Consider the following 13,694-nt stretch of genomic DNA (forward strand, 5'->3'; position numbering starts at 1 on the left):
TAGTTTTACTGTGATGCATAATAAGATCAAATTATCATTTCATGACTCATTTGTTAATGAAATGAGTTAGGGAGAGTATGTATTCAACTATAATGTTGTTGAAGCTGACACCCTGGGATCCTTCAAGAAGCTGCTTGATGAGATTCTGGGATCAATAAGCTACTAACAACCAAACGAGCAAGATGGGCTGAATGGCCTCCTCTCGTTTGTAAACTTTCTTATGTTCTTATGTTCTTATAAAATAGTCTTATTCTTCATTGAAGAAGCATTTGGTGAACTACAGTAAGCTATGTTGTGCTTCTGGTATTTTTTTGGTCCAGCCTATTCCGATAGAATATATCATGGAAAGAAAGGCTTGTGCATCATCAATATAAGAGGAATCTTGGCCCATGATTGGATTGATATATGGCATGAGATTTGAAGATTTTTGGGTTGCTGGTCTCTCGTACTGTTTGGATAATTTAAAACCTGAATGCAGTGGGCAGGCTCATGAGAAAAAACATACGCTGTTACAAAATGACAGCAAGTGTAGCTCACAAAATAATCCCATAACTCCTCTCTGTTGTGCACTTCCATTTTTATATAGGTCTCACGTGTCCACTATTGAAAGAAAGAAACGCTACTGTAATTTTAAAATATGATATCTGGTACTACAAACCTCTGTTTGCAAGCCATGCTTTCAGTTAATGTTGCACTTGCTTGGTCACTCTTGATGGTGAAATTCTACCCTTCAATGGCTTCTTTCCTATCAATAAACAAATCAGCTGTTTCCCCACCGAGTGGTTTGCTTTCAGCTAGTAACATGGCCCAGAAGACACTGCTGAGGCGACCCAGGAAGTACAATATATTTTACAATGTTTTAAAATGAAAATAAATGTTAACATTTGTTTTTTTAAAAACATTTGACACCTACATATGGAGTTGATGTTCACTATTTTGTTAGCACCAATTCCATTAAGTATTGGAGATTTGTGGGCGAGTTTATAGACATACACAGCCTCGCTCTCACTCACCGAAGCCCAGTGGCTGCCCTCCGATCCTCACCATCTTCCAGAGCTCTCCGGAGGCGCTGGTGAAGAGCACATTAAGGGGGAACCTGAGGGAGACAGCATGCAGTCACGAGATATGAACACACTGCTGCCAGCTATAGAACCAGGATCTACACAGCTAACTCTGCTGGATCTGAACACCATCCCTGTTAGATTACATACTTAAACCATTTAGAAAGGTTGGGAAGTCAAAATCTGTTCTGATTCTTTCCTGCTTTTTCAGTATAGGCATATGGGAGATACCCAGACTGAAAAAGCAGGAAAAAACAACCTTAAAACAGAGACAAGAATTGGAAACAAAATAACATAAAAGATATGTCACTGAAACTTACCTTAAGTTTAAACTCAGCAAAGGTCATTAATGTCAGCTTATTAATGTCAGAACTTTGTCAATTTGAGTCTTAAAGGATCCCAGGGATTCGCATTAACAACGTGACTAGGTAACCCATTCCATACCTTCACCACTCTCTGTGTCAAGAGGTGTCTCCAACCAAACAACATGAATGTCACGTGGGTCAGAGAATAACCCATCTTTCCATTCTACCTTAAAGTCTGGAAACTCCCTGTGACAGAGCAGAGGCTCTGCACACGGCTGTGTGAGTTTGGTGAAGGAAGCTGGAACCAAGATGGCCACCCTTGCACAGCAACAGGGCATTGTTTAATTGTTTGATTGTTGGATTAATCGAGTGATTGAAGTTTGAATGGAAAAGTGGCATGAGGCCAGGTGGTGATTGGATGATGGAATCAATTAAGCCCCTGGCCACATAGTAACAAAGGGAACAAAAGGGAACAAAGGAGTATTTGTTTGGTAAGAGTGTGTCAGAGATGTGTCAGTGAAGGTATGTTGCCCAGCAGAGAGAGAGAGAGAGAGAGAGAGAGAGAGAGAGAGAGAGAGAGAGAGAGAGAGAGAGAGAGAGAGAGAGAGAGGACCTGGATAGCCGAAGCTTGGGTGTTATATTTTGTTTGTTTTGAAGAGTTTGTAGGGTTTTTGTTTAAACGTTTAGTTTCTTCCAGTTTTGACGTATTTTGTTGAACAAAAGTGCACCAAGGCTCTTAACCCTTAGCGGTCCATTTATTCAGCGCGTCTCAGGCGCGTCAGGTCCAATTTATTTTCACACGCACAGTTTATTTTAGATGCGCTGTTTAAAAGTATTTTCTTTCACAGTAAAACAGGTTTAAAAGGCACTGCATATCAACAGGACACTCAGTACTGCATCTCCAGCCCCGCCCCACCCCTCGTTCGCAGTTTTTTTCGCATACCTCTTGATAGTAGTGCATACTGATAAATCATCACCTGATCACTTGTTTTATCGCCAAACTCCTCAATAATGCGATCCAAGTCATTATTTTATTACTAGAACATCTAAAAAAAGCTCTGCACATGTCTGTGATGTTCTTTGAGCGCTGGATGCAAAAGCAGCTATCTTGTTTGTTTATGTCTGTGTTATCTATGTGATGCCGGGGCTATCTGTATTCATGAGATACGTCCCTTTGCTTTTTTTTTCGGCTTCTCTGGGCTCCTATCGATCTCACTCAGCCATTGAATGATCTTCTCGGCTTTTTCCGGAGAAAAAACGACTAGAGACCTGTTTTTTGCGTCTTTTTGATGATGTTGGACAGGGTCCAACATTGGACTGGAAAGGGAAAATTGCAGTGTTGGACCAGGTCCGACTTAGAACCGCAAAGGGTTAAACTGTAGTTCTGTGTTTGGGGTTAGGGTTAGGGCAAGCCTTTACTGCCCACCACTACGCCACACTCCCCTAGTTCAGAGAGTCACCTACCTAGGAGGCTCTATCAGTCTGGAGTTTACCTTGGAATAGTATCATGAATACAAAACATAAATAACTCCACTTTGGGAATAGAGTCTACCAGTAGATAGGGAGTTATTTTTTATAACAGGCTGCCCGGTGTCATGTTTCCCTCCTAATCACCTACCTCTTCTGTGTCTCCTCATCCATCACCAAGGAGATGTAGCCTTCGATCAGAGAGAAGGAGAAGAACCTGATGTACTCCAAATCATCACTGGGTGCTGCAGACTCCTTCACCCTGAAACACAGACATACACTCTCTCACACACACACACACAGAACGAGGGGAGGCCACTTGGTCCATCTATGCTTGGTTCCTAGTAGTTGATTGATCTCAAACCTTTGTCAAGATGGGGTCTTAAAGGATCCCAATGATTCAGCATCAACAACATGATTAGGTCACCCATCCCATACCCTGTGTGAATTAGTGTCTCCAACCCTTTGTACGAAGTCCACTTAATTGCCAGCAGCATCCTGTGGTTCTGGTTTCTATGCTTAAAATATTAGTTCAGGTTTGTCAACTTTTAGATTTGAAAAGCTTCAATGCCCCCCCCCCCCCCATAGTTCTTTGTTCTATGGTATTATTATTATTATTATTATTATTATTATTATTATTATTATTATTATTATTATTATTATTATTATTGCTTGCTACCAGGAGCAAGTCACTTAACCTCCTTGTGCTCCGTCCTTCGGATGAGACGTAAAAAAAATGCTTCCCACGGACGCTTGAGCCTTTTTAGTGAACCAACAGAGGTAAATAAATAAACAACTTAAAGTTGTAGTGATATAGCAACAATGGCATTGCTGTGGTGCTTTCCTTTTTAATAATTTACTTGGGAATTCAATTATTACCCCGTATCATGCCACAACAATGCTACTATCCCTTAAATCAGGGGTTCCCCCTGAGGCCCACCTGAGCAGCTGCAATACGCACTGAGGCCCACTAACACTTCCTGAGGAAAATGATTCATTGTGATTATAACATGCTGTGGCAAGGTGGTTTGTAGTGCACAAGTGTAGAGGTGACACAGTGCTTAGAAAAACCACGGGGTTCAGTCTCAAAATGATAACAACAATAAACACACAATTTAAAACACCTACACAATCACCAGTCCAACAGCGAGTGCTCCGGGTGCAGCAGTGTTGTGAATACGTGAAATAGTGCTAACAGTGGTGCAGTGCAGTCCGGGTTTGATGCTGGCTGAATAGCGACAGCTCCCAGATATTTAGCCATCTACAATGACAACACTTAACACTCATGGTTTCATTTCACTCATGGTCATTCCATAACCATAACAAAGGAACAGATCGCTCAGCCACACACCCTGACATACCTTCAGTCACGCCCCCTTTGGTAGCGACTGCAATCACATCTCCTCCAATCCATGACTCGCACATCGCCTACCGCAGTAAGGCGTTGACTTCTAGTATTGTGGCTTCGCCCCCTTTTTGGATGGCCGACTTCCGACTGACCCTGGAATGAACTGTCAAACCATCCAGTCCGGGGCACACTGTTCCTGTTATACAGCCTCACAGATCGGGAGGGAGATTGTTGACTCGGATTCATTCGCTCTCTGTTACATATCCCAACGCTCAGAGTGGAGCCGAAGGAGACGAAATGCTGATTTTTCTTTTGAAAGCTCTGATTGTGTCTTCTTGTACAAGCAAATGTCCACCATTTCCCTGAAGTGATGAATTTAGTTTGTTGACTTCATTAAATGTCAGCCAGGTAAGCCAGACAGGAAAGGAACAGTGAATCCATAAAATGTTCTGCCAGCGGGGAGCCACGTTGCTGCACCAATTCTTTAAGTTCACCTCAGAGTTCGTACACATGTTATACCACTTTTCCTTTGGAAAGCCATCTTACTTCAGAATGAAGCAAAACGTGCTCATGGCCAGCCCCCATTTCAGCACATAAAGCACTGAACAGACAAGTGTTGAGAGGATTTGCCTTTACCAAATTAACAATCGTAACAACCGAACCCAGCGCATCATGCAGCTCTGCGTTCATTTCTTTCCTTGCCAGTGCCTGTCTATGCAGCATACAGTGGGTAGCAGTAACATTCGGTGTGACTTCTCACACTAGAGAGACACAACTTACCCGTCATAGCAGCCGCTCCATCGTTACATATCCCAACACATTTCTTCCAGTCCAGTTTGACGTAATGAAATCATTCGAATAACTGAAAGATCTCAGCACCAGTTGTTCAGGTTGGTAACTCTTGGCAGAATAAAAGTGCTTCTGTTAGTTTGGTTTTGAGCATAGACCTCATGTAAATCACAAGCTGTGCTAAGTTTGCAAAATCGGTGCTTTCGTCGAGCTGCAATGCAAATGAACCGACATAACAAATCATTTCGATGAGCTGATCTTTCACATGTATGCTCATTTCACTGATGCGCTGGCAAACTGTGTTATTAGAGAGAGGTATGCTTCCTATTTTTCTTCCAGCTTCTTCGCCTAGGACCTCTCGACACATATCTTGCACGGAAGACAAAATCAAATCCTCTCCAATAGTGTTTTTTTTACACTTTGCAATTCTCAGTGCAACCAAGTAGGATGCTTTTAAGCACTTTTCTATTTGTGTTGTGGTTTTCTCCAGTACTCGGTTCATTTTTTTTCCTCACAGAAACTTACAGCAGTTTATTCTGCAATGCACTGTGTTTTTACTTCAGGTAACGCTCAAGTTTTGATGGCTTCAGACACTCATTCGCTAATGTTTCGCAGCACATAACACACTGAGGCAACAAGTACTCATCCGACCCGGAAAAGAAAAATCCAAGCTTTAAGTAGCTGTCATCATAATTTCTTCCCACTATTCTTTTTTCTTTTTTTGTCCGGCTCATTTTGTGTACTGGTAGCTGTAGATGGTCCAGGACTTTCATGATCCTCTCCATCAGTGATTCCTTCTCCTTTTCGTATAACAAATCTATCCATGTCTGCTTAAATTATCACCTGCAGTTTTTTACAGTTGTAAATGGTGTGGACTGTGTGTACATTGCTAGGTTACCTTGCAGTTGAACGCAACGTACTCGCGAGAATTAAACTTGACATATGGCAGCTTGTTTTTTAAACAGTTTTTTTCTATGGTGTGGTCAACATATACAGCTCAACCTTACATTTATTTAGCTTTTACTTAGATTACACGAGTCACGTGGAGTTATTTATTTAAGCACTTGTCAATGTACATATAGACTGGAGAATGCAGTTGCACCGGCGGACCACCAAGGACTGTTTCGCGGCCCACAGTTTGGGAACCCATGCCTTAAATAACTCATTTACCCCGCCCCCGATTCATATGATATGATCTGGTTACAGCACTTGCTCACCCGGAGGAGTAGAACATGACGTCCATTAGAATCGTGGCGACGGAAGGCAGGGTGACTGGATCCAGGCTGGTCACACAGAACATGTTGCTGGGGCTGGATAGGGGGTGGATCACAGGCCGCTGGACTGTAAACAAGAACAGAAACAAAACACACAGTCAACCAGCAAGCCAGGAGCAAACACATCCCACACAAAATTAGAGGCATCACTGTCAGATCAACCAGGACCTATGTGCACTATGTATGTGCACTATGGGCAGCAGTGTGGAGTAGGGGTTAGGGCTCTTTGTGGGCTTTATTCCAGGGGGCATCTGTCTAGGACATTTGCAGCGGTGTGGGCTACTCCCCATACCTTTACTAGGTTCTACAGACTTAACCCTTTGCGGTCCATTTATTAATCGCGCGTCAGGCACGCCAGGAATAATTAATTTTCACACGCGCAGTTAATTTTATACGCGCTGTTTAAAAGTATTTTTTTTCACAGTCAAACGGGTTTAAATGGCCCTGCATATCAACAAAGCACACACTAGGCATCTCCAGCCCCTCCCCAGCCTTTTGTTTGCTATAGCGTTCAGCTGTGTAAGAAATAAATAATAATAATAATAATAGTCGTACATACCGATCGATCATCTCCAGATCACTCGTTTTATCACCAAACTCCTCAATAATGCGATCAAAGTCATTATTTTATTACTATAACATCTGAAAAAAGCTCTGCAAATGTCCATGATAGTCTCAGTGCGCTGACGCACTTAGCCAGCTTGTTTATTATGGACGCCCATTATCTGATACCTGATACCATGTATGACTATTCATGAAATACGCCTTTTTTTTTTTTTTTTTTTTTTTTTTCCGACTTGTCTCGGCTCCTGTCGCTACCACTCGGCAATTGAATGGTTTTCTCGGCTTTTTCCGGAGAAAAAACGACTAAACACCCGTTTATTGCGTTGCTATAATGATGTCGGACCCAGTCCGACAAAGGACCTGTGAGGAATAATTGCAATGTCGGACCCAGTCCGACAATGGACCGCAAAGGGTTAATGTTGGGGGTCCCTGGTCAACCTTTGCAACACAGGCATAGGTGAACTTCTCCCTCAACTTGTTATCCCTAGCTACTTGTTACTGGGGTTCCGTATGGTAACGCACAAGGCAGCCTCTCGGCGTAGCCTTGCGACAGCTCTGGTACACTTACTCATGCGGTAATGGTTACATTTCGTACTTGAACGGGAATGTTAGGTTATTATCATAAACCTCGTCCCCTGAAATAGAAAAGTAACAATTAACCTTCATGGTCGGTGCATCCATCATTGCAGCAGGCTTGAAAGAAAAATGACATTGAAGTCTGTGACTGCAATGTTTTTTATGTCCTCTTGGTGGGCCATGACTGCATCACAGGCTTGTCGAGCAGCTTTGAGATATCTCATTCAAGTTTTGGGTCTTTAGGAGGTAAATACCCATGTGGTAATGGTTACATTGCTATTTCAGCGAACCAGGGTTATGATAATAACCTAACGTTTGATCACAAATGAGTGAAATGTAACAGGTTTTTATTATAACTAATATCTTAAACTTAAAGGAAATGACTGAAAATGTGAGTATCACAGCCCTTGTTGTATAGTATTTGCAGTGGAGCTGTGCAGAAATTGAAAGGGACATACCAAGTTTGGGCTTGACAAAACCATTGGTCACCCCAAGACTGTTAGCTGCCACCGCCTCACCATTGACGACCCTCAGGAGAGTGAACTCTGAGGAGAGTGTGTGCATCACCAGGGGCAGGTCCCTCTCTCGCACCTGCACACAGACAGAACATCATCATCATCGCTGGGCATTGTCCAGAAACACTCAAGCAAAACAATATCATTGAATAAACAAAGAAGAACTAGGGGGGACCTTAAAAGGAGATAAAAAAAGGTTAACCTTAATCAATACGAGCAGAACGTTGTAAACTGGATAGATTTAGGACAGAGGGAAGGAAACAGAGAGTGGTGAGGGTATGGAACCTAGTCATGTTGTTGATGATGAATCACTGGGACCTTTAAGACCCAATTTGAGTTCTGAGATGAATCAGCTACCTGGAACCGGACGAGCATAGATGGGCCAAATGGCCTCCTCTTGTTTGCAAATTTTCTATTAGTAAAACACTCTCATTACAAATCTGTAACTCGAGAGTAACACAGATTTGATGGATTCTACATTACCCTGCTGTGCTCTGAGCTTTGCTTTCTGTAGTGGTTAATCTGCTGTTATTGTCTATAGGCATGATCCAGCAATGTCAGTAGTAGAGCTGCATTACACGCTGAAGCGAATTCCAACCCAGTATTAATGTCTGATCCAAGGCTAATCCTGGTTATGTAAAAGCATTAAGATTATTTTTAGCTCCAAATTGATCAAAAGAGAGAGTCACATTTTTGGTATCAGAGCATGACATTAACAGCATGACTCTAACCCAAATGAAAATTGAATTTTTGTATCTTCAGAAGGTATGGTTTACATTGACCTCAACAGGACCCATTGGGTGCAAATTCATCTAGTCTATGTTGATGGAATTATGAGACGTTTCCATCTGCACCATGAAACCAGTTTGTAAAACTCAATCTCGTTCCAATATCAAACTGGGGCCAGTCTGCAACCGGACATCCCACAACAGTCAAAGATAACCTATATGTATCTTTTTTTGTATAGTTACTATTTTTTATAATTTCCCAACTTCTAATATTTGCCTGGAGATGCAATATATTCACAGCCTTCATATTTTTTTCTGCAGTGAGAGATTTAAACCCTTCCTCTCACATCGTTTGCATTGGACCAATTTAGCATTAGGAAGTTTTTAAATATCCAAATTTTGATGTCAGCAAGACAGGTATTCAAAATATTAGCAGCAGATCCATCACCCGGCTTGAGGGACAGGTAAAGCTGAGTATCCAGCAGTGTCAGTCCCTCTGTGGCTCCCATAGTCCGGGAAAACACATGCAGACTGTGGCAGGGACACTATGAGGTGACAGAAGCAGCAGGTCCAGTGAATTATAAAATACGGCAGCTGGATCGCAGAAAAAAGGAGCAAATATATCACATTAATCTCTTAAAACCTTGGAGGGACAGCGAACCAGTTTTAATCACCGGTAGGGAAACAAGTCAGAGCGAAAGTGTGAAAGTGGCCCTAATTTAGGAGAGGAACAGTGTAGAACAAAGCTGGGAGTTATAGAGGAGTCTAACAGCAAGTGGACTAGTCTTATAGTGCTAGTGCCAAAACCAGATGGGACACAGCATTTCTTTAACAATTGTAGGAAATTAAACAAAGTGTCCAAGTTTGACGCCTACCCTATGCTCCGGGTAGATGAACTATAAGAAAAGTTAGGCAAAGCCAGATTTGTGTCCACACTAGGTCTAACTAAAGGTTACTGGCAGATACCGTTGACGGACATGGCAAAGGAGAAAACAATATTTGTCAATCCTGAAGGTTTATTCCAGTATATGGTGAAGCCCTTCGGTTTGCATGGTGCCCCTGCAACCTTTCAGAGGTTAATAGACACAATACGCATCAAGCTTATTCGGATGACATTGTGGTATACAGTGAAGACTGGGAATCACACCTGGGTAAAGTCAAGGCTGTTTCATACAGCCAGGAAAGCAGATCTTACTGCCAACACAGAAAAATGTCATGTAGGAATGAATGAGGCATGTAGTAGGGGGTGGGTTGATTAAACCTCAGTGCATTTAAGTCAAGGTTATAAAAAATTGGCCCAAATCTGTAAACAAAAAACAGGTGCGGGTATTTTTGGGTATTCACTCTTATTACGGACCATGCTCCTCTGAAATGGATAAGGGTGAATAAAGAAAGAAATGCTAGAGTCACCAGATGTCTTTACAGCCATACCGCTTTACCATAGAACACAGAGCTGGGGCAAAACATGGTAATGCGGATGGGCTGTCCAGGGTCCACTATCTCTCAGCTGAGTCCACTCTAACCCAGGGGTTTGAGCTCAGGGGATGGATATGTGGTTTGGTAACAGAGGGAAATATGTCAGTCTAGCATTTAAAAGGGACCAAGAACAAAGTACACAGAAAGAGCACTTGCAACTACAAGCGCAAGTCAAAAAGGAAGTTAGAAAGGCCAAGAGAGAGATAGAAATGAACATTGCCAAGGGGGCTAAAACCAATTCCAAAAACTTTTTCCAATATTATAACAGCAAAACAACATTCAAGGAGGAAGTAAAATGTGTAAGAGATACAACATCATACATGAAGAGAATACAACATCATACATGAAGAGAAAAAAATTGCAAGTATATTAAATGATTACTTTTCACAAGTTTTTACAAAGGAGGATTGTAATTGTTCCCATTTAGAAGTGGAAGAACTGCAGTAGCAGCGGACTGACCACTAGATGTCATCAGGATCAGCAATCAGAGTGGTAGCAAAACACCTGAGTTTAACACCACGGCAGTCATTTTGACGAAGTTTTCACTTTTAAAATTGTAATTACTCTGCGTGTTTGAAAGGTACGCGGTTGTCCATTCTTGACTTTTCCTAAGTCTATGTATTAGATACCCTGATGGGTATCTAATACACAGGGCAGCAGTGTGGAGTAGTGGTTAGGGCTCTGGACTCTTGACCAGAAGGTTGTGGGTTCAATCCCCAGTGGGGGACACTGCTGTTGTACCCTTGAGCAAGGTACTTTGCCTAAATTGCTCCAGTAAAAACCCAACTGTATAAATGGGTAATTGTATGTAAAAATAATTTGATATCTGTATAATGTGAAATAATGTATAATGTGATATGTTGTAACAATTGTAAGTCGCCCTGGATAAGGACGTCTGCTAAGAAATAAATAATAATAATAATAATTTGAAAGGCAGGATAGCAAAAGAAAAACAACAAAAAAAACCTTAAAATCCCCTCCACCTAGAACCGCCAAAACTGTCACTTTGACTGCCTTTTACAATACATGTTTTTATTTTGAATATAATCTACAATAGTTATATAATATTTTATTTTTACATACAAGCCTGTTGTTATTTCTACTGGACCCGGCAACCATCAATTCCTTTGTTTTGTACAAGGAATGCCCCATGGAAAATTTAAGTAGGAGAGATTTCATCTTGAAGCTAGCCACAGCGCTTCGGCTGAAACATTTCGATCAGAAAACAGCAGCTCAACCAGATTCTGTGCTGCACTGCGTGACACACATGCAAAAGAAAACATATGTTACTTTTGTTTAAAATTAAAAACTACTTTCATTTTTACAGTTTTTTATGTACATATACAAAACTGTTAAAGGCAGAAGTGTTAAAGGGACTAGGAGCTCTTAAAATAAACAAATCCCCTGGACCAGATGAGATCCTCCCAATAGTACTCAAAGAAATAAAATAAGTTATTTACAAACCGCTAACCAAGATCATGCAACAGTCTCTTGAGACAGAGGTTGTACCGACAGACTGGAGAATTGCAAACGTAATACCGATCCACAAAAAGGGAGACAAAGCCGACCAGGTAAGTACAGACCAATAAGCCTGACTTCTATTATATGTAAACTTATGGAAACTATAATAAGATCCAAAATGGAAAATTACCTATATGGTAACAGTACTTGGGAGACAGTCAGCACGGTTTTAGGAAAGGGAGACCGTGTCTAACTAATCTGCTTGATTTTTTGGATGATGCAACATCGACAATGGATAATTGCAAAGCATATGACATGGTTTATTTAGATTTCCAGAAAGCTTTTGACAAAGTCCTGCATAAAAAATTAATTCTCAAACTGAACGCAGTAGGGATTCAAGGAAATGCATGCACAGGGAGTGGTTAACATGTATAAAACAGAAAGTACTGATTAGAGGAGAAACCTCAAAATGGAGCGAGGTAACCAGTGGTGTACCACAGGGATCAGTATTAGGTCCTCTGCTATTCCTAATCTACATTAATGATTTAGATTCTGGTATAGTAAGCAAACTTGTTAAATTTGCAGATGACATAAAAATAGGAGGAGTGGCAAACACTGTTACAGCAGCAAAGGTCATTCAAAATGATCTAGACAGCATTCAGAACTGGGCAGACACATGGCAAATGAAATTTAAGAGAAAAGTGTAAGGTACTGCACACAGGCAATAAATATGTGCATTATAAATATCATATGGGAGATACTGAAATTGGAGAAGGAATCTATGAAAAAAAGGAGTTTATGTTGACTCAGAAATGTCTTCATGTCTTCATGTAGACAATGTGGGGAAGCTATAAAAAAGGCCAACAAGATGCTTGGATATATTGTGAAAAGTGTTGAATTTAAATCAAGGGAAGTAATGTTAAAACTTTACAATGCATTAGTAAGACCTCATCTAGAATATTGTGTTCAGTTCTGGTCACCTCGTTACAAAAAGGATATTGCTGCTCTAGAAAGGGTGCAAAGAAGAGCAACCAGAATTATCCCTGGTTTAAAATGCATGTTGTATGCAGACAGGCTAAAAGAATTGAATCTATTCAGTCTTGAACAAAGAAGACTACGCGGCGATCTGATTCAAACATTCAAAATCCTAAAAGGTATTGACAATATCAACCCAGGGGACTTGGGGTCACAAATGGAGATTAGATAAAGGGGCATTCCGAAAAGAAAATAGGAGGCACTTTTTTACACAGAGATATGAGGGTCTGGAACCAACTCCCCAGTAATGTTGTGGAAGCCGACACCCTGGGATCCTTCAAGAAGCTACTTGATGAGATTCTGGGATCAATAAGCTACTAACAACCAAACGAGCAAGATGGGCCGAATGGCCTCTTCTCGTTTGTAAATTTTCTTATGTTTACCCCTGTTTCCACACTAGTTTCTTTTGAAATGTGTATTTTATTATAGATTCATATTTTGAAGTAGTGCTTTATATGTGGTAAGTTAGAAAATAAACCCTTTTATGTTTAATTGTTCATTTAAATACAGCGTTTCGGCTGTGCATATGTTTGATATGATGTGTTTGAATAAAACTTTTGAGTTGTAGCCGATAGTTTCATTTTAATACTGATGTTGTTTAGAATGTAACCGTCATAATGACTGCCAGCGGTGGTTTTAGGTATGAGTATAACCACAGTGGTTCCAGTGTTAATGAGGTAATTGGATCATTTGAAATGGACTGTTATTCAATTAAGCACTAACCATAAAAAAACATTTTGGGTGTGTGTCACAAAGACGGCCGGAGTGGGTGGCGTCAGACCAGAAGCAGGAAGTAAAGACAGAGATTTGTGGTTTGGTGAAGCTGAGCGAATGCTTTCGCTCAGCATTTAATAACAGAACAGAAAATAAAAGGTTTGAAACACAAAAAACACTGGACACGGCACTTGCGCCAAAATAAATAGACAAACAAAACGGACTAGACAGTGCACAGACAGACGAACAAAACACGGTGAGCAGATTTAACTTACTTTTACAATTACCTCCGTCTCCAAACCCGTTGTCCACTCACCGAACACCTAACCCCGACTGAAAGAAACGTGCATCTATATATACTGTTGTGCTGGGATTCAATTA

General features: G+C 41.0%; 1 protein-coding gene across 1 annotated transcript in view; it reads right to left on the reverse strand.

The window, feature by feature from the left end:
• Nucleotides 1-13,694, reverse strand: part of LOC117430784 (cytosolic arginine sensor for mTORC1 subunit 2) — a 68,306-nt gene that overhangs the window by 7,162 nt on the left and 47,450 nt on the right. The window contains exons 4-7 of the mRNA XM_034051258.2: nt 7,843-7,975; nt 6,188-6,311; nt 2,985-3,095; nt 1,014-1,096 (exon numbers count right to left, since the gene is read on the reverse strand). Of these exons, the coding sequence (XP_033907149.1) occupies nt 1,014-1,096; nt 2,985-3,095; nt 6,188-6,311; nt 7,843-7,975 (451 nt within the window). The remainder of the gene's footprint in view (nt 1-1,013; nt 1,097-2,984; nt 3,096-6,187; nt 6,312-7,842; nt 7,976-13,694) is intronic.

Source organism: Acipenser ruthenus, chromosome 26 (assembly GCF_902713425.1).
Source record: "Acipenser ruthenus chromosome 26, fAciRut3.2 maternal haplotype, whole genome shotgun sequence".
Taxonomy (NCBI): Eukaryota; Metazoa; Chordata; class Actinopteri; order Acipenseriformes; family Acipenseridae; genus Acipenser; species Acipenser ruthenus.